This window comes from Phoca vitulina, unplaced genomic scaffold (genome assembly GCF_004348235.1).
Source record: "Phoca vitulina isolate PV1807 unplaced genomic scaffold, GSC_HSeal_1.0 scaffold18, whole genome shotgun sequence".
Taxonomy (NCBI): domain Eukaryota; kingdom Metazoa; phylum Chordata; class Mammalia; order Carnivora; family Phocidae; genus Phoca; species Phoca vitulina.
In genome coordinates this window covers 19,640,263-19,664,428 of record NW_022589721.1, presented here as the reverse complement: position 1 = coordinate 19,664,428, position 24,166 = coordinate 19,640,263, and the positions used below count along the sequence as shown (strand labels likewise).

Genomic DNA, 24,166 nt, shown 5'->3' with positions numbered 1-24,166 from the left:
CTTCAGGGGTCACCCCAAGGTGCTTTATTTCTGGAGAACTAAGTTATTCCGGCCGAGTCCCCCAGAGTGGAATATGGTCAGCATACCGGGTTAAAGTTTGTTGTCTCCTGCGTAAGGCAACCTGAGGCCATGCCAAGAATCAGAGGTTCCAGTCCTACTACTGATCAACCAGGTAGCCTTGAGCAATTCAGTCACCTTTTTAAAATACTTATAAGTCCAGCTCTGTGCTAGACACTGGGGAGTACAAAAAGACAAGTTCTTCATCCTTGAGAATAGGGCTGCCATGTACAGTTGTACATGTTGGAAACTGCCCAAGTCCATTTGACCAAGGACAGGAGTAAGGGCCAAAATCGAGCTTGCACTCTGGTCACATGGGCCAGGCCCACATCTTCCTGGAAGAAAGGGTGCCTTCTACTAATTTGTACAAAGGTATGATATAGGTTAGTGGTACCTTTTTTGAGAAGCTCATGTCTGGTTACTAACACAGAAATCTAAATAAAAACTGCTTTTCCTCCTAACATGAAAACAAATAATTCCGTGTTCTTAGGTGGAGAGGGGTTGAGAAGACCAAATGGGAGAATAGAGATGAAAACACTTCGGGACATATATAAAACAGAATACAGCTCTCATGATACCATGGTATAAGCTGCTTCTGTTGCAAACCAGCTGTGTGACCTTAGGAAAGTCACTGTATTTCTCTGGGCTTCATTTTTATCATGTGTACAATGAATCAGTATCCCAGGTAATTCTGATGCTCGTGTCCAGCAGGCCTGGTAGATAAACATCGGCCCCTTCCAGATCCAATGTTCTCTGAGTCTGTATTCCACTGTGTTACGGCAGACAGGAGTTCTGCTGGGCATGAAGTGATGGGAAGGCCAGGAAATAATGTCATGATCCCTAACCTGAATGCAATGATCTTGCAGAAGGGCTCAGCGGCAGTGGCTTTGTGCTCCTGTCCCCAGGCTGAACTGGCTAGCCCCGGACACTCACCAATTACACACACAAGCTCACAGGAATATGGTCATTCTGCCTGGGCTGACACCACTCAATATCCTAACTGAAAATTGGGATCAACTGGCCCAAACAGGTTCCCCATTGATCTTGCTGTAAGTACAAGTCAGTAAATGTCACAATAAGTCTCTGGTCAGCCTGGAAATTCTCAGTCCTCAATAGGCTATAAACACCACCGGTCAGGATTTGCTGTTTGTGCCCTGATCTATTTAATTGAGTGACTTCCTCCTTTCTCCCTCACTTGTCAAACATCTGCTAAGCCTGGAGTCTATGTCAGGCACTGTGCTAGGGGCTCAGGATATAGAAATGAATAGTAAGACAGAGTACAGACCTCTCTGATCCCCCAAATACATCCACTAATGCATAAACCGCTATCTGGAAACCTAGGGGCATTTCAGGCTGTGAATCTTTTTCAGGCCAGTACCTTCCAAACGTGCCAACTGCCATCTTAAACAGTAGCCTGCAACCCAGGAAAAAGAAACCCACTAAGGTAGCTGGAAGCTTCCAAAGTGGGGGAAAAAAACTTCAACAACTCACAAAAATGCAGCAGGGGTCCCTGCCTTGGCTACACAATTGTGTTTCACCAGTGGAAGTCAGGACATCTTACAGCTGCCCACATATATTTCCCCTCTCCTGTTCCAACTGATGCTTCAGCCTTACTGTCCGCAGGTTTGTCTGAAAGCCCAATGTGGTCAACAGTGGTTGAAAGAGGAACCACAGAGGCTGGATTGCTTGATCTGCGACTATCAGATCTCAGCCATAACGTCTACCGGGGGTTCTCTGCCCTAGATTCCTAATTATTTGTAAGACAAACCTTAGGGTCTCAAATGCCCCTTCCACCGATGGGAGGGGTGGGAGAATGAAGGGCGCCCTCCATCCTATTCTTCGTTGGGACCAGCATGGGTGGAAGTGAACTGGTGCTAATGTTGAGTCGATGTCTACTGCGTGCTCTTCACAAGAGCCTTGTAAAGGAGGTGCTCTTGTCCTGTTTCACAAATGAAGAAACTGCTGCTTTGGCATTTTGTCTGGATTGTCCAAACACACACATTCAATGATAAAAAAAGAGCCATCACATTAAGAGCTAGCATTGCTGAGCATTTCCCATCAGTTGGACCCACGGACATTAGTTCATTCATTTTTTCGAATAACTCTACAACGTGGTTAATACTATTATCCCCATTCTACAGATGAGGAAACTGAGGTTTATACAGATTAAGTAACTTGTTCAGGATCACACAGCCCGTAAGCTTGGAGGAAAAATTTGAACTTCAGTCCTGGAATTACAATTCAGAGGTCTAGACTCTTGGCAAGCTGGGTTTGAAGTTCTTTGTCCTTGCTTTGTAGGGGAACAAATTTAATTGGTTTAAAAAAAGAGAGAGAGAGAGAAACTAACAACAAAACAAAACACCTCCTGGTCAATGAAAGCAATCAGTGTACTTAGTTAAAACACGTCTCCCTCATTTCAGGTCTAGCCTTTCAATATCTGGACTGAAGTTCATGGGCAGATTATCACAGAGAGGCTGGTTGTGTTGCTAATCAAATAATTCTCACAAACAACAGCCTCCCGTTATTGGCCCAACTTTCGGCTGTGCCTCTGATTCAGATGAGAACCCCTTGGTGCCAAGAAGATGGCTATGGCATAATCTGCATGGAAATCTCGAGTAAAATAAAACCGAAGTATACGGCAAACAAATAAATAAATACAAAGAGCAGGCCTCCACCGAGTACGGGGCTATGTTGAGGAGAGGAAAAGATGTTGGATTTGCTCTCTGCCCAAATTGTCTAGCAAGGAAAATAAATGTTGGACAAACAACTCTTAACAGTTGAGATGTGATTGCTAATATATTAACAAGCAAATCCTGGAAGAACCGGGGGAGAGGCATGCTGACATCCAACAGAAACGGAAAGGTGTCACTAAACGGTGACCTTTTCGTTGACATTTCATATTATTTTCTTGTTTTCAAGTGAGCAGTGAGCATGCCTTCCAACACCCATGCCGTATCCCCACTGAAGAGCAGCTCCAAGCTCCGGATGGCACTGAGCCAGCCCCAGGAGTCTAGCTTCAGGCCCTGGCTACAAACCAAGGAGATCCCCTACCCATCACCCCGGTTTAAGGTTGAGCACCTGATCCAAGATGGTCTAACCACAGGGAAGCCCAAGACTTCTGTTTGCTGGTTCTGAACTGAGAAGACTCTTCCTCTCTCTTTCCTGGCGGCACATTATCTGTGAGGTCCGGAACCACTGCCCCATTTTTGCTACCAGAGAAGCCAGCCTTAAGGCAGAGCCGGCACAATGAGGACAGCTGGGCCGAAAGAGCTCCAGAGAAAGGGAGCTGGAGCCTATTTTTTCAAACTGTGCAAAGAGACTCGTGAAATACTCTTAGTATAATCAGGATCAAGGATCGGTTGGTGGGGAGACGGGGGTCTTCTGACGTCAAGGACGGAAAAACTAGCCCAAATTAACAAGCAAGAGGGAATTTATTAGCACAAGAACATGAACAGTTGGTGAACAAATTGGGTTTCAGGCATCTTTCTGCTCAACTCTGCCCTCCTCTGTGTGTGGGCCTTATTCTCAGACACCAGACACCACCCCCCTTCCCAGGCCACAGCCTTCATCTCATGACCTGGCATGTCCAAGTCCAGTGGAGAGGGAAAACCCCATCTTCAGAGTTGTCCGAGCAAACCCCTGGGATTTTCTGATTGCATCTTGGCTTGAGCCTGGTTCCCAATCCAGGACTAAGGACTGCGGCCGGGAGAATGGACTTCCCTAGGAGACTTGGGCCTGAGGCCTGTGATTCACCTCGGCAACCAACGTGGAGGTCAGCTTCATGCGAAGCACATGGCTGAAAGTGGGGGTGGCTATTTCCCCCCCAAAATGCAATCAAGCAACGAAACAACAGATGTCACTGACAGCTCATTTGATAATGCCTCTCGGCCAACATTCCTAACATAATGCCACGTGCAACAGGTGGGTTTGACAGAAAATTTTGTTTGCCACAGCTAAGACTGCCTTTCTCACCTTTGCCGGCCTAGAACCAGAAATAGCTTCTGTGAGATTTTTGCTCTTCTATGACGTGTATTCATTCTTTCAGTTTACGTTTCCAGGACACTAGTTATAATAATGAGAATAGTTATCAACCTAACGCTTGCACGTGTAACGTATGCACTATCTCATTTAAGCCTTACTACGAGCTCCTCGGCTCTCAAGAAGGGGCGATTGCGCCTTCCCTCTCCCCCAGCACCAGGGGACATTTGGCAATGTCTGGAGACAGTTTGGGTTGTCACAACTTGGGGGTTGCTCTGGGGGTGCCTAGCGGGTAGACGTCATGGATGCTGTTCTGCCCCCCACGTCGTTGTTGTCTATTCCAACAGTTAGCCAACTTTCTCTGCAAAGTGTCAGAGAGTAAATCGGGTGTATCTCATCATAACTACTTAACTCTACTGTGGTAGCATAAAAATAGCCCTAGAAAATATGTAAATGAATGAACTTGGCTGGGTTCCAGTAACACTATATTTACAGAACCATGGGCTAGATTTAGCGTGCGCGCCATAGCTTAGGGACTCCTGGTCTATCATAATATCCATTCTTCCTTTAGTTAGTCCTCATTTTTAGCTGCACGTATTTGTGTCCAGCAGTCCACGCAATACAATGATAATTCTTAGCCACTCCCACAGGCAAATGTGACCATTTCAATAAATTCCAGCCAATGGGATATAAGAGGAAGCATTATTTGGGATTTCTTGAAAGGCTGTTTAAAAGTAGCTGTTTCATTTGGGAAGGACCCCTCTCTGCTCTTCTGCTTTTCCTCCTTCTTCCATCTCAGGAAGGGCCCCAGCAGCCATCTTGGACCATGAGGTGACTTGCAGGAGGAAGCCGCAGCTGGAAGAGTAGAAAGACAGAGCCTATGTCCCCAGTGACTCCACTGAGTCACCACACTTGTGGCCCACACGTAGACTTTGACACAATGGAAAGATAAACATCTGCCTTGTTTAAGCCACCGTGTGTGTTGGTGTTATATATGCACTAGGACCTAATCTGAAGTCTACGTCAGCATGTGGAAACACTCAGCAAATAGCTGATCGTGAAAGGAATGTCTAGAGCATACGGGAGCACCCTAGGGAAACTCCTTTCTGCCGGGAGGGTGGGGATCATGGAAACAAACAGACACCAGGTCCTCCTCAGGCTTTTCATGGTTCAGCACCCACAATGACTCAAGTCTCTGACCAGTTCCTCCTACTGCCTTTCTTCCTCCCCACGGGGGACTTCCCTTGTTTCGTGCCCACCGTCAACTCTGTCTTCTGGGGCACCCTTCCCCACCAAGATTGTCGTAGAGAATTCAGTTTCCTACAAGAGAATGCACTGTTCCTTGGTGTTTGAAAGGAGTTTCACCACTAGACACCAAGGGGACGCAGCCAGGAGAATCTCCAAAATCACAAAAAGAGCAACGTCTACTAGACTGAGGAAATGCAACAGGTCTTTATTGTCATGGTCCCTGATTTGTTTGCCCGTCACTGACAGCGTGGGGGTGGCACAGAGGGAAAACCTGGCTTTGGCACCCAGCAACCTTGAATTTGATTAGTGACTCCATCCCTTAGCAATGTGACACTGGCCACACTGTGTCATTTCCTTGAGTGTCACTTTCCCCAAGTACAAAATAAGGCCACAGCAACTTTCTCATAGCAATCGTGTGAGAGTTAAATGGGGAAAGAGCCGGGCACAGAGAAGGGGCCACAAATTAGTTCAGAAACTTCTCTAGGCCTGCCATGCTGATGATCAGGATGGAAGCATGGTAGGGCAATTACCTGGGACTTGGGTGGATCCCCTGCCCTGCTTTGGAAGGGCAAAATCTTCCAGACTTCAAGCTGAACACTTCCTTTTCTCTTAGCCTGCCCCCACTCAATGGCACTTCCTTTTTCATCCCACCGCCCTCCTTTAAAGAGCTAGCAGAACAATCCTTTGCATCAGTACAATTCCATTTCTCCAACATGATGTCAGCCACGCTGGAGTCCTGCGTGACCATCCAGTGCCACAAGGACATTCACAATATCACACTTACCACGCATTTCCACTTTCCGATGAACTAGGCCTTGACGCTTTGCGTGTCCGACTGAGTAAGTGGTCACGGGGCCCTTCAAAACTGCAGGCCCTCTCCATAAAGGTGGCTTACGAATGCAAAATAGTCCACATCCCTGGAGAGGTCTGAAAAAGCTATTAGTGCCAGGCAGGGGAAATGAACAACCCAAAAAAAGCTGCCGGCCGGGAACAGGATCCCACAGCATTCAGTGTGTGCGAATTGGGTTCCTAGAGCTGCTGTTCCTGGGGCTGTAAACTTAGCACCGCCTCCTGTAAATGGTGTCAAGGAGAAGTGGGTGAGCTCTAGAGAGAGGGTAAGGGGCCCCACAGGTGATGGCTCTTTGGACGCGTTCACGGCAGGGCCACTAGCTGGGGAGTAAAAACAACACACCCAAAGGGAGAGAGGAGCGAATTATGGATATAGATCTGGGTGGGAAAGAAGCAAACGATCTCTCTTTTTTTGTTGTTGTTTTCTAGCACCTATTGAGACAAATGGTCCTTTTCATTCAACAGGGCATCGAAATATAACAAAAGACAGGACTAGACATTGGGTAAATAGGAACAAAAATCTGGTGGGGGTAGGGCAAACGAACTATTTGTGTATAGTAAAGCCTTTCTCTTTGGTTGTTAACAGTAACGGGAGAAAGCTGAACACAGTCAGGGACATTGAATAGTATTAACTTCCAATGTGTATGAAATGTTTTGTTAGGCCCCGTACAGATGAGATAGAAGCCATTCATCCATTCCATAAATACCTGCTAGGCATGGACTATGTACTAGCATTGAGGGAGGTGCTGGAAATCCAGTGAGGCACAGGCAGCCGTGGGCTCTGCCCACATACCCCTGACGTGGCAGGGGGTAGACCCACAGCAGTGAGGAGTCCAGGTTCTGGAGTCCAGCTGCCTGTGTTAGACGGCCAGCCTTGAGCAAGTAATGACCCCGAGAAGTAGGAAGGAGAAGGGCAGAGCTGTGTGTGTTGGAACCACTCAACAAGAAGAACAAATCTACTAATCTTACACATGCAGTTCGTGGCAGGGTCTGGACTAGGACCCACAGCACGACAGCAGCTACACATATTTGAAGGGAGGGGTATGTGTATGAATGAGGCGTATTACATCTCTGGTTTATACCCGGCAAATAAACGAAGACCCTCCAAATGAGAAAAGCAAAGCCTATTTATATGCGATCGCAAGAAAGTCGGCCGCTGTCACTGGCATTTGGGCAGAGACTGACAGGCAGGCGGAAGAGTTGGAGAGCTTCATTGTGGAAGGAACCCCAACTTTCAGTGTGCCCTGATTGGAGGCTGTTGGGAAGCTGGAGGCGGGCTAACTAGAAGCAGGGGATCCTATTGGTTAGGGGTGCATATGTAGCTTTCTCTGATTGGTCCCAAGTTGGAAGCAAGGGAACAACAACAACAACAACAAAAACCAAACAGGGAAGGTATCAGTTACCAACGAAGTTCTGGACATTTGGGGCCGATTTTTGCAGAATTATTGTTTCGCTTCCTGGATTGCCGCTAGAGAGGGCGATCCGGCTTCTTGCAAATCTGAGTTAGGGCAGGCTGGCTACCTGGGTTGTTTATTGATAAAGGTAGATAAAGGATGTATTTCTTGGGCAGGTTGTGGCTTAAAGTTTTAATTTTTTTAATGTGATCTGGCCACTGCTTGTATATTCAGTCTCTCTGTACATGGGCTTGGGGGTTCATGAGGATGTATGGACCCCTTGCAGTAAATTCCATGAAGGTCCCACAGAAAGGAACCCATTCCTTTATAATATCGGAAAATAATGGTGTCATGCATCATGGGACTTAGATGCTTTCTGTGGGTCGCAGTCTTTTTTTTTTTTTTTAAAGATTTTATTTTATGTATTTGACAGAGAGACACAGCGAGAGAGGGAACACAAGCAGGGGGAGTGCGAGAGGGAGAAGCAGGCTTCCCACAGAGCAGGGAGCCCGATGCGGGGCTCCATCCCAGGAACCTGAGATCATGACCTGAGCCGAAGGCAGACGCTTAACGACTGAGCCACCCAGGCGCCCCATGGGTCGCAGTCTTGCTTGGGCTTCTGGGCCCCCAACGGCCAGATACTTTCAAGGCGGTGTGCCCTTCTCTCCAGAGTGAGAAATATCCAAAGAGGTGGTTTAAGCTGTGATGCTCAGGAGATGATGCGGTTAAAAGAGATTTCAAATTAGAGTCCTGGGTCCTGGTGCTACTTTTGCCACTTCCTTGGCGGGGTGCCTTTGGGGAGCCAACAGATCCAAGCCTGCTGTCGCTCCTGGGACACGAGTCCAGCTGAGGACTTTCAGGGCCACCTCCACCCCCTCTTTCCCCCCCACCCCCCGCTCCCCCCTCCCCTGCGTCCCCCATCCCTCTGACACTGTAAGAGCTGCAACAATATTTGTGAAAATGCTTCATAAACTGTGTAGAGTTATGCAAATGTAAGTGCATATTATCAAAATTATGGAAATGTTATTTTCTATCGTGCATCCAGCATTTGTAGAAATCCATTAATGGGAATCTTTAAAAAAATTTTTTTTCCCTCGGCATGGTTCTTAGGCTACTACGTGAGGTCTTACTCCATCAGCTATTAGGTCTTTAAAGCGGCACATCGTTTTCGAGTGAGTTATTCAATTAATCATTTGTCATAACTCCAGTGTCCCTTTGGATTGTGCTTCTGGAAAGCCATTGTAACTGGAGGAGTGGCCCTAACTCTCTGCTTATCTTGCAAACAGATCAAATGGCTGCGGGGGGGGGGGGGGGAGCCCGATTAATGGCCAAATGAATTAGAAGCAAGTTGGGAAAAAAAACCAGAGAGCTAAATGGTCACCAATATAGTTTACCTTCTTCCTTCACACAAGGAGGTGGTCCAGTAATGCAGCTAAATGGGATTGCTACAGATTGAATCAAAACGGGGAGATTGCTATTTAAAGGCCCCCCGGGGGAAATTACTTGATAAAAGATCTTTCCATTTTCATGAATGGGTCCCCTGAGAGAGTCGCTTTTTCTAAATTAATCCAGTTTTCAAATTATTTTTATATATTACAATATATATTAAACTATAAGCAGAAATTACATTATAGAATAGAATATACAAATATATAGAGAATAGAGTTTAGATAAATATGTAATTTCTTATAATAATATGTTACTGAGACCCAGTGGTTAACATGTATGTGAATTGTGTGGCTATTTACATTTCTCCTCTGAGAGATGGTGTTGAAGGAAAGATGGTGCCTTGATTATAGGTCCTTAAGAAAATTCCCTTCAACAAGGGGGAAAGTATCCAACTCAGGATAAAGATATTATTTCAAATAAATAGCTATGACCAACAAGAGGATGGTTGCCATTTGAAATAGTAAGCTCCCTATCAGAAAAATTGGAATTATGGGGAAGAACTTAGTGGAAATCTGTTTCATTTGATAATTGGGTTTGAATTTGTTCCAGAAAATGCATGTCAATAGGAGGTGTGAGATGGGTAGGCCTCTCCTACTTCAATATATTTAGGTAAAAATAGATTTAGAGTAAAATAAATATAAACAAGTTTTTTGGGGGAAAGAAGTGCCCCAGTTGCAGCTGGGACAAGCTAATGGTGTCATGCATCGTGGGACTTAGATGCTTCTTCTGCTTTGTCTAGTGACAGACAAAGTGATAGGAAGAGTCCAAGAATCCAAGGTAGTGCGGGGGTGGGGGGGGAGGGGGCAGGCATTAAGCAATTAAGCATCATCTGGGAAGTGACTTTGTTCTTTCACTGGGAATGCCTCTCTGGGCCACTGCCTGGAGCACACAGCACTTGTCTCTTCCTGAATCTCTTTTTCCAGCTGTTTCCAAAGTACCCCCAGAGACAGACAGACACGCCTGTATATGTAAAGTCAACAAAGATGGAGAGTGAGCCTGAAGGTCAACTACCATCACATGGAAGACACTTGTAACATCACCTGGAAGGTACCAACCCTCTCATTTTACAGAGGGAAGTAAGGCCCAGGAAGGATTTCTGATTCCCTGGAGATCCCACAGCTAGTCAAGCTCAGGTAGGCAAGTTCTTTTTTCTCCCTCTGTCTTCTGATGGGCATCACTGGGGAGATATTATGTAACATCATTCCTGCCTTGGGGCCAGGGGGCCTAGGGGGTGTTGTGCTCATTAGCTGGGTAATGCTTGCCACCACCTTTGAAGCTGCTGGATAGGATCGCAGGTAAATACCATTACCCTCTGCAAATGAATGTCCCCCGCCCCCCCCCCCCACTGGCCCCTTGTGGCTGCAGAGATTGCTCCTGAGTGCCGGTTCACAAGCATCCATTTGCTCCCCAGCTTCAGAAAATAGAAGGGCTGGGTCTGGGTCTTATTATTAAAAGCAAACAAACCCATTATTAAAAGTAAACAAGGCAGAACTGCTTTGAAACAATTGATTAAATGTCTCCGGGCTCAGTGGCCTAAATTCACCCCTGTTACCCCAAACAAAGCCTCCCATATTGAAAATCTAAAGAGAGAATGCTGGCAGTGTGGTTGAGAATCACAGGCATGCTCGCACGCGCGCGCACACACACACACTATTGAGTGCCTGTTACAGCTTAGGCTCAGGAACCACATTATCTCTAATCTTCAAGATTTAGAAGTAGGGATATTTTGCATTTTATCAACGGCATGGGCAGGCCAAGTAATTTGCTCATGGATTCAGCTATAATATGGAAACATGAGCATTTGAACTTAAATCTCTATGACTCCAAACCCATGCCTAATCTACCTTAGCACGTTACAGACAGGTCTCCTATGCCCCTGTGTTCATTGTTGATTTAAAGAAAAGCCAAGACACAGGAGAAGGAAACTTGCATCTGCCCTGGTAAAACCTCCTAAAATTGTAGGCATGTTTGTGGGGTTGCTGGAGAGAGGAAGCCTCAAGCCACCTCCATCAGTTAAATGTGCAAAGCGGACACAGCAAAAGACTATAGATGTTAAGTGGCTGGTGATTATTATCTTGCTCCAATGCGTGCTTAATTTACGGGCCATTTTATATACTCAGCTGTCCAAAGAAACCAGAAAGCAGCTTTGTAGGTGCAGAATCTTGGTCTAGTCAGTGAGTTAACAGACTCTCAGGGATAGACTCCTGCTAGCCCGATTTATGAGAGACAGATGTATAGACAGAATATTAATTGGCTACAGTAGAATTTTGTTTACCTGGGAGTCTCAGTGCTAGAAACATTAACAATGGGATTGTTCGAAAATGAATTTAAAAATTTCTAAAATCATGCTATTGGAAGAATCAATAAACAGTTTGCTGTGGGTGCAATGCCAGGTAATAGAGATTTACCATACCACCAGTCACTAGCTGGGGATGATACAGATAGATGATGTCACTGTTATGAATAGATTGACATTGACTTCATTAGAGCTACTTCGTGTTGTGAAAAACCTTATGAAATTGTATGGAATAAGAAACTATTTACTGGAAAATAGTCTGACAATTCCCCCAAAAGTTTACAAATAGGTATTCCATATGAACCAGAAATTCCGCTATAAGTATATACCCAAGAGAACTGAAAACACATGTCCACACAAAAACTCATACATGAATGTTTATAGCACCTTTATTCATAGTACTCAAAGTGGAAACAATTCAAATGTTCATCAACTGATGAATGGATAAACAAAATGTGGTACATCCATACAATGGATTATTCAGCCATAAAAAGGAATGAAGCACAGAAACATGCTACAACATGGATGATCCTTGTAAACATTACACTGAGTGAAAGAAGCCAGATGAGAAAGGCCAATGTATGATTTTATTTATATGAAATGTCCAGAATAGGCAAATCTCTAGAGACAGAGAGTTGATTAGTAGATGTCTAGGGCTGGGGATGGAGAGGTACAGCGAAATGCAAATGGGTAGGGGTTGCTTTGATGAAAATGTTCTAAAATTAGTTGTGGTGATGGTCACACAACTGTGACTATACTAAAAAATCACTGTAAAATGTTTACATGGGGAAATGTTGGGTTTTGCAGAATACATCAATTTTCCATTTTCCGGCAAACTCAGATGCCTCTGATTAATTAGATTTAACTAGGTCTTTTTCAATTGCTTCATGTGTTATGTTAAAAGTAAGGTGTTCTAATATGCTTTTCACTCTTTTTTCTGCTACTCTAACCAGAACTCGTATCTTACTTACAAAATGCTCCTTTTTCTCATTGTGCTTGTATGGAACAGAAAACGCTAAGCTCAGGAAGAGGAAGAGATCAGATCTTGGACAATCCTGTTCTGTAATTTGCAATGGGGATGTCTGCTTTTTCCCTGCAAACTCCATTCTCAATATCAAGGTAACTAATTTTGCCAAATTAGGAGTCAGCAGGCAGCCTGGGACAGTATAAACAAGGAGAAGGAAATCAAATTCTCCTGGGAGAAGTGTGACTGGGCACAGAGTAGATGCTCAAGAAGTAGATCAGGAATTGACTAACCATCCCTACCCCAGTACTGGGCAGACACAGACTTTCCTGGTGACCTAGAACCATTAGATAGGGTCCCTCTTCCTTGAACAGTCCCAGAGAAATGTAAATTCTTATTTTTTTAAGATTTTATTTATTTATTTATTTATTTGAGAGAGAGAGAGAGAACGAGTGGGGAGAGGGACAGAGAGAGAGGGAGAAGCAGGCTCCCCGCTGAGCAGGGAGCCCAATGTGGGGCTCGATCTCGGGACCCTGAGATCATGACCTGAGCCTAAGACAGCTGCTTAACCGGCTGAGCCACCCAGACACCCCAAAAAATGTAAATTCTTTTCCTTTTCCCCTCTTTTACATCTTCCCTATGAACCAAACTCTCTATGTAATTGCCATGACCAGATGCTTCAAACTGGCCTGCAGAGGAGATTTTAAAAACTGGGAAATTTTAAAATATTTAGATTTTGGAAAACTTCACATCAAGACGCAAAGTTTCAGCCCCTCTGGAAGGACTGGAATGTGGGGCAATTAAGGGCACACCTTCCCACTCGGCCTGGGACCGAGGAACAACTGGCTCTTGGAGCGAGCACTTTGTTCTCCAGGCGTCCACTGTCCCCCCACTTCTCATGAACTGACAATTGGCCTTCTTCACAGGTATGCGGCCTGATCCCATAGACATGCTGAGCTTGTGACCCTACTGTTCCAGCCTTTGGCCTTGTTACCAATCAGTTTGTGAGGGTAGACCTTCTTTCATTAGTTTCCTGCCTCAGTGACACATTCTGCACATTGAGGTTATAGTATTCTTGGGTGTATCCCAGGCCAGCATCCACAAACACATACAAAACATCTCTTAGGGTGAGTCACCGCAACAGATATTATTGTTGATTCTTGCTGGTTTCATTTGCAAAAAGGCCTTCGGTTTCTAAATTTGAGATGCTTTTATCTACTGACAACTCCCCAGTTTTTCTAAGGGATTTAGTGGGTTGGGGCTCATAAAACATTTTGCTAATAGGTCATGAGGGGGAGCTTAAACCAGTTTTATCTCACAGATGAGTCATGGTAATGATCAATACATGTGAATAGCTCACCTTGATTGAGTACTTACTGGTGCCAAGTGCTAGAGTAAGTCATCCCATTTAGGCCTCACACACCCTTAGGAGTTTGCACTTCCATTATCTATTTTACAGATGAAGAAACTGAGGCACGAAAAGCTGGGAAGAGAAGTCAGAATTCACACCTAGGCTGCTTGACTCTGAGCCTATCCTCAGAGCCTATCCAGAGCCCGGCTGCCCTTGTGCAAGGATCCCTTACAAGGGTCAGAAGTGTCACAGACCATTGCCTGAAGCTTCATCGCATCCCTGAGGCCTCCCCTAGCAACGTGGACACACGTTGGAATCTCATGAGGAGCCTCCAAAGCATATGGAGACACAGAGGAAATACCATCATGGGTTAACATTTGGGGGATCTAATGCAGGGTGAATGTGGAAGTCTCTGCACTCTTCTTTCTGTATGTTTGAAATTGTAGCAAAGTAAAAAAATATTAAATGAAAAAAGTGTGTTGGAATAATATTAATTGACTTGGAGGGATTTCTATAGGAATTTTTTTTTTTAAAGGTTTTATTTATTTACCTATTTGAGAGAGAAAGAGAGAGGGAGCACAAGTGGGCAGAGAAGCAGAGGGAGAGAGAATCCAAAGCAGACTCCATGTGGAGAGTGGAGCCCGATGCAGGGCTTGATCCCAAGACTGTGAGATCATGACTTGAGCTGAAACCAAGAGTCAGATGCTTAACTGACTGAGCCACCCAGGTGCCCCAGGAATTGTTGATGGTAAGAAGTGTTAACAGGAAATGTTTTTTTTTTAAAATTTTTATTTATTTTTTTAAAAAGATTTTATTTATTTATTTGAGAGAGAGAGCCTGAGCAAGGAGGAGGGGCAGAGGGAGCCTGATGCAGGGTTTAATCCCAGGACCCTGGGATCATGACCTGAGCCCAAGGCAGACGCTTAACCAACTGAGCCACCCAGAAGCCCCAACAGGAAGCGTTAATAACAAGATCCAGAAAAGTGAGTGTGATGTGATTCTATTCGTGTAAAGCAAATAATGACAAAATATGCACACATACATATGTACACACACACACCCATATGTCTGTATGTCCTTATACGAGGATGGAATAAAATGTGTATAATACATTAAAAAAAAATCTGGAGCCCAGTCCCCAGAGATTCTACTTTAATTGTTTAAGGGTAGGACCTGAGCAAGAGTAGTTTCTTTTAAAGTTCCTTAGATCAAAGTTCTCAAATTTGCTGCACGTTAGAATCATTTGGGGAGTTTAAAAAAGTCCTGATGCCCAGGCTATGGCCCAGATGAATTAAATCAGTCTCCCTGGCCGTGGAACTCAGGCGCAGGTGTTTTCAAATTCCCCCAGGGGATTCCAATTGCCAAGTCTGAGGACCAGGCCGAACTCCTGGTGCACCTGGGGCTGAGAATCACTTCTGAGAGGGAAGGGAAGTCCTCTGGGTAGACTATTATGTGATAGGCATTTGATATCTACTTCAACCCTGGAAACAGGCCACGAGTCAGGAACCTGCAAGGAAACAGGCTGGCTCCAGAGATCAAACAACCTGCCAGAGGTCTCGGGGCTAGGAGATGGTGGTGGGCATCCTGAACCACCCTCTACCAGGTGAAGGAGGGTGATGGGAGTGCCTTTGAGAAGGCTTCGCTGCTTCTCAGTCTCTCCTTTCCAAGATCACACGACTTAAAATTCCTTTAGTAGAGCTTCATTCCTCTGGGTTCCTCCTCCTAGGAGCTATTAAAAAAAAAAAAGGCAAACACTCCTGGGAGGAATTGCATGTTAATCAGATCTTGTTGTCTGTGCAGTGAGTTCGGGACATTTTGAAGGGAGAAAAGAGTTTGAGGGATGCTGAAACATGGGGAAAGAATGTGATGTAGGGGTGTAAATCTGATGTTGTCCCTTTCCTGTTCAAAATCCCTCATTCACTAGACTTAGCTCATCTTGTGTAATTGAGACTTCATGCCCATTGGCTAACAACTTCCCATTACCGCCTTCCCCCAACCCCAGCGCCTGGCAGCCATCCTATGAATTTGAGTATTTTAGCTAGTACTCAATTCCACTCATAAGTGGAATCATGCAGTCTTTGTCCTGCAGTTGGTTTATTTCCCTTATCATAATGTCCTCAAGTTGCATCCATGTTGTTACATATTGCAGGATTTCCTTTGAGGCTGAATAATACCCCATTGTATGTACATACCACATTTTCTTTATCCATTCATCCATTATGGACATTTAGGTTGTTCCCACATCTTGGCTATTCGTAATAGTTATTATGAAGAAGCTATTATGAAGAAGCTACGTCTGTAAGATTTATTGAGAGCTTATTTACCATAGGCCAGGAACTGTTTTAAATGCTTTACATATATTAGTGGAAGTAAAAGTCACTACAGCCCTATGAAGTTTTTATCCCCACTTACAGATGAGGAAACTGAGGCCCAGTTAGTTTGGCCCAAGGTCATACAGTTAGTTAGTAGGTTGTAAACTGGAGTTTGAACCCAGTACAATCAGGCTCTATAAACAGTGACCTGATCACTATAATACCAATAGTACTAAACATCATACTAATGATAATGATTGACAGCAAACTGTATGTCAAGTTCTATTACTGGCAAGGTGAAGATGTGACTTATACATCCCCATAACCTTGGGGACAGGATCCAGCAGGGTTGTCCAAGAGATTGGTTAATTCCAGAAGTAACACTCCTCTTTATGATTTTTGGGAGGGGGTGGAGAAGGGTTGTGATTAAAAGTTGGGCAGAGTTGGTTAAGCGACTGCCTTTGGCTCAGGTCATGATCCTGGAGTCCTGGGATCGAGCACCAACCAGGCTCCCTGCTTGGCAGGGAGTCTGCTTCTCCCTCTGACCCTCCTCCCTCATGTGCTCTCTCTCTCTCTCTCTCAAATAAATAAATAAATAAATAAAATCTTAAAAAAAAAAAGTTGGGCAGAGTGGCCCAGGGTAAAATTATCTTCTGCAGCTGTGATATGCCCCTCCATGAATCTCCTTGATGCATGCAATTTTTCAAAGCCAGAACTTGACCTATTACTGAGTGAGTGAGTCTGACACAAGCCTACAGCATTTTGCATATGGTTTCTTTTGTCTCCTCCCCAGTATTTCCCTTTGTTGTATTTTGTGCTTCACAGGGTCAGCTCACGGGGCAAGGGAGCAGTCAAGAGTTAGGTACTTATGTTTAAAGGTCTTTTAAAAAGCCGCTCATTTGATTCCCTTCTTCCTTGCCTATTTGGTGGTAATCTAAATGAGGGCTCCAGCTATGTGCAGTTAGGCGGTGGAGCTATGAAAATGAACCACCAGCCTCCAAATCAACTCAGGAACATTTGTGCTCTTTCCAGGTTGAACGTCCCAACAGGGCTCTCTGCAGTGATACCAACACCCAATGCCCTCAGTGGGCCTGAAAAAACAAAAACCAAAAAAACATCCAAGTGACAGGCAGTCAACAATATCCAGAAACCGAAGACAGGATACAAAAACTCAATCCATTTATTTTGCAATGGCAAATCAATCCACTTTCCCAGCAGCCTGCAACTTTTATTGAACTGGGCATCCCGCCACAGGATACGCACCCAAACTCTCCTTAATTACATATTTGTTAATTACAAATTAATTACAGATTACGAATGCTGTCTGCAATCGTGACTGGCGTGGCAGTCCTGATATCAGAGAAAGGGCTTCTCCAAAGGCTGCAGTAGCAGCAGCCGCGTCAGCTTTCCCGCCCTACTGAGCGCTCACTAGAATATGCTGGGCACTGCGCTAAGCGGGCCACCCTGCAAGACCCCGGGGAGCGGCGGTGCACCCTCGGTTCCAGGCGCTCGCAGCCATTGTGGGGTGGGCGCTCGTCCAGCCGCGTGCTGACACGCCCTCTCCGCGCTGCGACCCGCGCCCAGGGCAGGAGGGGGTGCTCCGCGCGTGCTCCGAGGAGGAGGTGTCTCCCGCGGGGCTGGAATCCTCGCCGCAGCGCCCGCCGGTTCCCCTCCTCTGCGTGCGCTCCACGCGCCTCCCGGGCACGCGCTCCTAGCCCCGCCCGCGTGCGGCGGACGCACGGCCGCGAGCGCGCGCCCTACCCGCGCCCCCGCGGCGGACGCACGGCCGCGAGCGCGCGTGCGCCCCTCCGAACGTCCCCGGGAGCCGCGCCAGAGCGAGCGCCGGGGCCGGGCGCGCAGGACTGAAAAGGAGGCGGCGGCCGCGGCTGCGAGCAACAGATCCGGACGCCGCGAGCAGACGCGTTCTGCTGTTGGGCGATTTTTTTTTTATTTCAAAAATATTATTAAATTAGAAAATCTTGCATTTTTAAATGGCGCTGGCCCCAGGTCAGCGGGCGGTTTTCTCTGCTTCAAGATGGGCTTTGCTGTTTCCGTCGTGGGCACCAGTGGTGGCCTGATTGTCAGTCTTCTCCGGGCATTTTTAAGACCAGGAGCCGAGCACTGCATGTAGGCGAATCACCCTGCAGGGCGGTTTGGCTTTTTAAATTATTGTTATTATTTGGGGCAGAGAACAGCCGATCTTGGGCACTTCGTCCTCTTTGCAGAAGAGGCTGTGAGTCGGAGGTGGGTCGCTCGGAAGGTGGAATTGCTCGCGGGTGAGCGAGCCCCGGCCCCGCGCACAGTCCAGACGGCCCCGAGTGTGTGTCCTCTCCCTGCCGGCGCCGGGAAAATGGAGGCTGTGATTGAGAAGGAATGCAGCGCGCTCGGAGGCCTCTTCCAGACCATCATCAGCGACATGAAGGTAGGACGCCGGGGGCGCGGCTGCGGTGGCGGCGGCCGCGCACTGACCTCGCCGCGGTGCTTCGCCTCCGCCCCGGGCCAGCCGCCTAGCCCTTGCCTGCGCCGCGGCCGCCGGCCACCTGCGGGAGCGCTCCGGCCCGGTGTCACCTGCTCACCCGCGGCGCCGCTCCGGGCTCTGCTGGGTCACCGGGCGGGCTGCTTCTCTGGGGGTGTCTGTGCCCCCTGCCCTCTCCACGCTCATTGTCCCAGGGGGCGGCACCATCTCGTTTCCCTGGGGGCGCAGGGCCCCGGCTCCAAGTTTTCCATTGTCTGTCGCTGGACGGAGTGTCTGCGACCCCTGGAGACTGGGTGCCTGGGCGGACACCTGATTCCCCCGAGTACGGGGTGGGGGCACCTGGCGCGGTGGTGGGGAGGGGTATGGGGGCTCTGCCCGGCCCCGGGAACTGGCCCCCCACCCCTGGCCGAGAGCCTGAGAGAGAGGCCTTCCTCTCCCTCCTTGGCTTTCAGGTCCACCTGGGGGGGATCTGAGCAAATTAGGCATTAATTAGGCTGTTCCTAAGCTGGTGAGGGTGTGCATGCCTTCCTCAGCCCTCCCCGGGGGCGCGGAGCAGAAGTTCCCAGAGTAGCCTTGCTGGGGACCCTCCTTCCACTGGCTGAGGCTCCAGCCTGAAGGCAAGATTGGGGTCCCCTAAAGAACTGTATTCCGCCCCCCCCACCCCCCCACCCACCACACACAGACTCCAGGTTTTCTCTTGGAAGGATTGTGAATATTTTGTGTGTGTGTGTGGTGTGTGTGTGTGTCCGTGTGTGCTCGCGCACGCGCGCGCGCGTGTGTATTGGGGGCGGGGAACAACACCCTGGTTTTTTTCCTGCAAAGGGTGGGACTGGGGATAACCTGCTCCTTGGATGTGGATTTTCTGGTGCATAGAGATAGACCAGGGCCCAGTGTTACTCCTCCAAAGGAAATATAACCAGCCTCGCGAGCTGGCTGGAGGTGGGAATTGGGGGCGGTGGGGGGATTTTTTTTTTTCATGTGTATTTAGGGAGCTTCTCTTTGGCTTTAACCCAGCCCCAGTTTGCCTCAACAGATCCGGGGAGGTGGTGTTTAATTAAAAGCTCGGCTTCCAAAACGAGTAGGCAGGTTTGGAAAGCTGTCGAGCCGGTGGGTGTGGATAGCCCCTCTTCAGCCGCTGACTGGGCGTTTGGAGGAGCTTTTGTCTGATGAAGTGTAAGGTTTAGAGAGGGTTTGGCCTGGGAGATGGACTTTGTGAAGGAATGCTCAGCTGTCACGCCTGCTTCCCCCTTTTAGAAGCAACTGCCATCTCCCCAAGGGTGAACTTTTCCAAGGTGCCTCCATCCTGGTCTTGGCCCTCCTTCTACAGAGCCTGTGTTGTTGTTGTTGTTTTGTGTGTGTGAGAAATTGACATTCGTGTAGCATTATCTTCAGCTAGACCCTGCTTGTCCAGGAATGCCTCTAATCCAGCCACTTGGAATTAGATGGATTATTCCCTGTTCAAAGACAGCCTCTTTCATTCCTTTGCCCTCAATCCACATTGACTTATTGAAGTGCTCTTTTGAGACAAAGATTGGTGTCCCCGCCTCGGACTCTGGGGTATTTCTTGTTAACTTAAATTCTGTACGCCTTATAATCAAAGATTTGGTTTGAGGCACATGTGTATTTTGATCACCAGGGGAAGAATTTGAGATGGGCAGGTAAAGCTGCTTGCGGTTTTTTCTTCTTCTTCTTTTTTTTTTTTTTGAAGAGAAATGGATGTTTCCAGTCCCTGAGTAGTAACAAGGACCCAGTGACCTAAAAGTTCTGCCCACTGCAGACCCAGAAAAAAAAAAAAAATCTAGAGTTTTTTTTTTCTCTCTTTGTTCCTTAATCCATAATCCCTCCGGTCTCCGTTCTTTGCATTTAGCAGTTTGAACCCAAAGCCTTTCAGAAGGTAGCCCACCACAGGATGGGCCCCCTATTTTCCGCCTGCCATCCTGTGGCTGCCCTCTAGCATTCTGGCCAGGGGGATTTATGGGTGCCAAGGTGGCATGTTTTTCCCTCTGCAAGATGACAGTTAAAAATAAGGATTTATTTAATGCCCTTTCAATGCTGTATCTATAGTTTGTGGTTCCTGACTTCTTTCCCTTTGAATTTGGTAGGGTTTGTTCAACATCCTGTGGGAAGGCATTTATTTTAAGGTTGTTTGTTTTGTTTTGGCAAAGATTTGAAAAGCAAACTGGAGGGGAAGACTAAAACTTGCCTCAGGGTCTGCAGGATTCCAGACTTTTGGGGAGTAGAGAGAGATAAGGAAAAAGAAAGGCGTAGACTGATTGCCAAGATTGTTTACGCAGAAGACAGTTGTTGAATATTTTAATGGAATTTTCTTTTTAAAAGACTTCTTTGTGGGTTGGATGGCAGTGATATTTTAAAAGGGAATTAAAAAAATTTTGGGCATATAGGATAAGCAGTGCGTAGTATGCATAATGCATGAAGTCACCACCAATAAAAGTCAGTCTTTTAATATCTGAAGTCAGCTGGCTTTCTAATGACCAGTTTATCCTCTTTTTCTCTTTGAACTGCCATGATGGGTTTCTGATGTCTTTGGTCCCCTTTCTGTTTGCTTTGAAGGACAAGTGTAAATGTTGGAAACCCATTTGGAATGTCATCTTGAGAAAATTTTTAGGTTATTTTTCCAGAAGTAATGCTGGACTGGGGTGAGGAAAGGGTAAGGAAATTTTTTTTTTTTTTTAGTAGCATTTGATTCTCCAAAATGTACAGCGACACAGGAAGGGAGTCAGTTTCCTCTTTGGAGGAGGAAAAAAAAAGAACAACAACAAAAAAAATGGAGTAATTTCAAGGCCTAACACTATACATCTTCCAAAACCAAAAACCTCAAGACATTAAAAAGCTGGAGAGGAATCCTGCTTTTTTCTAGTGATCCTTCATCTGGCTAAATCCTCAGCGGTCAGGGTGTGTGTTTTATCCTTTTCAGGGGGAAGGGTGCGGAAGAAACCCTCGCTCTTCTTCCATTGGGATCCAGCAGCAGCTGTTAAATAACTTATTGATTCCTTGACGAGAGGAAACCTTGTGTGTTTTCCCCTGTCTTCCACCCTCCTGTGGTGGTGGTCACTAATGACGGTGGTGTGCAGAATCGCTTACTGGCTGCCTTTCCGCCCATGCACATAAATCAAGTTGTCTGGTGTGAGCTGGTCCCAAAGAGAAGGGGAGACAGAGATTCACGTGGCTGGAGGCGAGGGCCCATCATCCGTTTGTCTGGGGGAACAGTAGCTTGCCGGTGACTATGGAAGGCCAACTGACTGGCTTCTGATGTTTGACAATGGTTAGACATTGACGAGGTTCTAGAATCTTTTTGGAGTTTCTATCCAAGTGCCAAGAAAAGCAGGCTAAATGCTGCAAACAGCAGATTTGAGCCATGACTTTTTAAAAAAAATTTTTGGGATATAATGGACATACAACATTATATTAGTTTTAGATATACAACACAGTGATTTGATACTTGTAGTTTTTAAATTTATTTTTATTGATTGATTTTTTTTTTTTTTTTTAATGTTGAAGTAATTGAACCAGCAAAGAATTTGATGATGTTTGGGGAGCTTTTAAGACCAGGAGACTGGCTAAACTCAAGGGCAAGTCACTGTGGATATCTTTGTTCTTTTAATAATTAACTTAGGTTTTTGGTGTTTTTTTTAAAGTTGGATGCTAAAACCAAATATTTCCCTCAGCCTTGTTGCTCAAGAATCAGCATGTCAGGAGCTGAATTGGGCCTGATGCAAGGAGAACTTTGTACTAGGTTTGAGAGTGTGTTGGGGGTTATGTAATGGGACTGGGGGGTGAAAAGCACCGAAGCACACCTTGAATATCCCTACCCCTCCTCTCACTGTAGAGAGAGGTGTCCTGTTACCAGCACCTGTGCCGAGCAGAATAAGGGCCTTGTTCAGTTCCTCTCCACTGCCCCCCACCACTGTTGGCACCCGTATCCTCCTAAGTTCTGCCTAAAATTAGAGCTGGTAAAGGAACTTCTTGAATTCCATGGAAATCTTTTGTGGTTCGAAGGCATGACATGGTATTTTCCCTCACTTATCATAGATCAAGAATGTGGGTATTGGGTCCAGCGCTGGATAATGATTTCAGGGTTCCCCCCACCCCCCACTGCTTTGGCTTTGGGGTTTCTCTCAGACGAGAGGCTCCTTCCTCGGTGTTTATCGAGGGCCTGCTATGTGGAAGGTCTCTGGCTGGGCAGCAAGGAGCCAACAAGGCCTGCCCTTGGAGAGCTGCTTGTCCTGTGGGCTGTAAGTAGGTAACATTAAGTACCCTATGGTGACCATGAAGGAAGAGCATCAGTCAGTTTTTGAAGGACTTCTCTTTGACTCTTGGAAAAAAAAAAAATGTTTTCTCCAGGAAGATACTGAAAACCCAGCGAAGGCCTCCAAGAGCGGCCAGGTGCTCTGAGGGAGGCGGGCAGCCCTGAAAATGGTGACACACAGAGGCAGGACCAGCAGAGCCCTTGTAAAGTACAGATGGGCCCCATGTTGTTTTTTCTCTTAGCAAATGGCTGTGTTTGCCCAGGATTTTACAGCTTCCTCAATTTGGGCCTGTGGGCGAAGAAGGTGAAGTGAAGATGTCATAAAATTTGGCAGCAGGGGAACTGTCCAGAATGGGCACCTGTTCTGAGATTGAGAGCCTATGTAGATCAGTCTGTTCGGTTTTTTTAGGTGCAGATCTTGTCCAGGTTTAGAAAGAAGTCTTTTATTTATTTATTTTTTGGTCTTGGCTTGAATGTTTCTGTGGGAAAATCCTGTATACATCATATTTAACCAAATTGGGTAGAACTTGTTGTTCGACACCGTGAACCTTTATGTTCTGAATTTCCACAGTTAGCGATGCCTCACGTGGAGAGAAGGTCAATCCCAGGTCATGGTTCACATGGAAGATGAGCTGAGTTTGAGTTTTGCCTGGTTCAGCTATCAGTCCGTTCTTACGAGAGTAGCATGTACTCGTAATTCTGTAGTATTTATTGAGCACCAGCAAGGTTGCAAGCACTGAGCTCAGTGCTATGATTCAGCAAGTAAAGATACAGACTTTCCAGTTAAATTTGAATTTCAGATAAACAGGGAACAACTTTTTAGTATAAGCATGTTCCATGCATCCTCGGGCTTCTCAGCGACTGACCTCTTGTACTTTGAACTGCTCTTTTGCATCCAGGAAAAGGAAAAAGCTAAAATGGTGTCTGTCAATATGGCCAGCTCATTTGAGGTTGTTAAAATGTTTGGAGGATGGAAAAGTTGAAACTATTGATCTAGTAGACGCTTTATCTATAATTTTCATTTGGGCTTTTCCATCTTGCTGGGGATGGGTGAGAGCTCGAAAGATTCCTTCTGCAGAAGACTGTTTAGGTGCTCAGATTGGGACTGGGAAAATGAGATCGTTGCGAGGTCTCCATTACTTCTCGGAACTGCCTTCAGGACACTTTCCCCTTAAACCCACACCTCTGCAAAAACAAAGAAATACCTCTCCTGGAACCAAACAAAAGCCAAAGGCAGATTTAGCTGCCTAGGACACCAGAGGAGAAGTATTTGGGGCTCCTTAGAGGGAACTGATGGATGCCTTAAGCACTTTAACTCGGATTTGCAGATTGCACTGCTGATATGGCCTTATTAAGCAGCAAACCAGAGAGACAAATGAAGTAAATTAATTGGTTGAGCTTCGAGGAAGCCCATTGTATTTGATTGCGGAGGTTCTCCCTTGAATTAGTTAGGAGGCTGCGCAAGGTTTCTTCTGAGTATCTGACACACAGACACACACGAAACCCCCAAAAGCAAAAGCAAACC

At 46.3% G+C, this 24,166-nt stretch overlaps 1 protein-coding gene across 6 annotated transcripts in view; it reads left to right on the top strand.

Moving 5' to 3' along the window:
• The first annotated feature begins 17,720 nt into the window (after nucleotides 1-17,720).
• The window catches only part of MTSS1 (MTSS I-BAR domain containing 1), a 158,586-nt gene continuing 152,140 nt past the window's right edge, over nucleotides 17,721-24,166 (top strand). For all 6 annotated transcript variants that reach the window (XM_032415757.1, XM_032415753.1, XM_032415755.1 and 3 more), the window contains exon 1: nucleotides 17,721-18,320. In XM_032415757.1, the coding sequence (XP_032271648.1) occupies nucleotides 18,249-18,320 (72 nt within the window). In that variant the 5' untranslated portion in view covers nucleotides 17,721-18,248. The remainder of the gene's footprint in view (nucleotides 18,321-24,166) is intronic.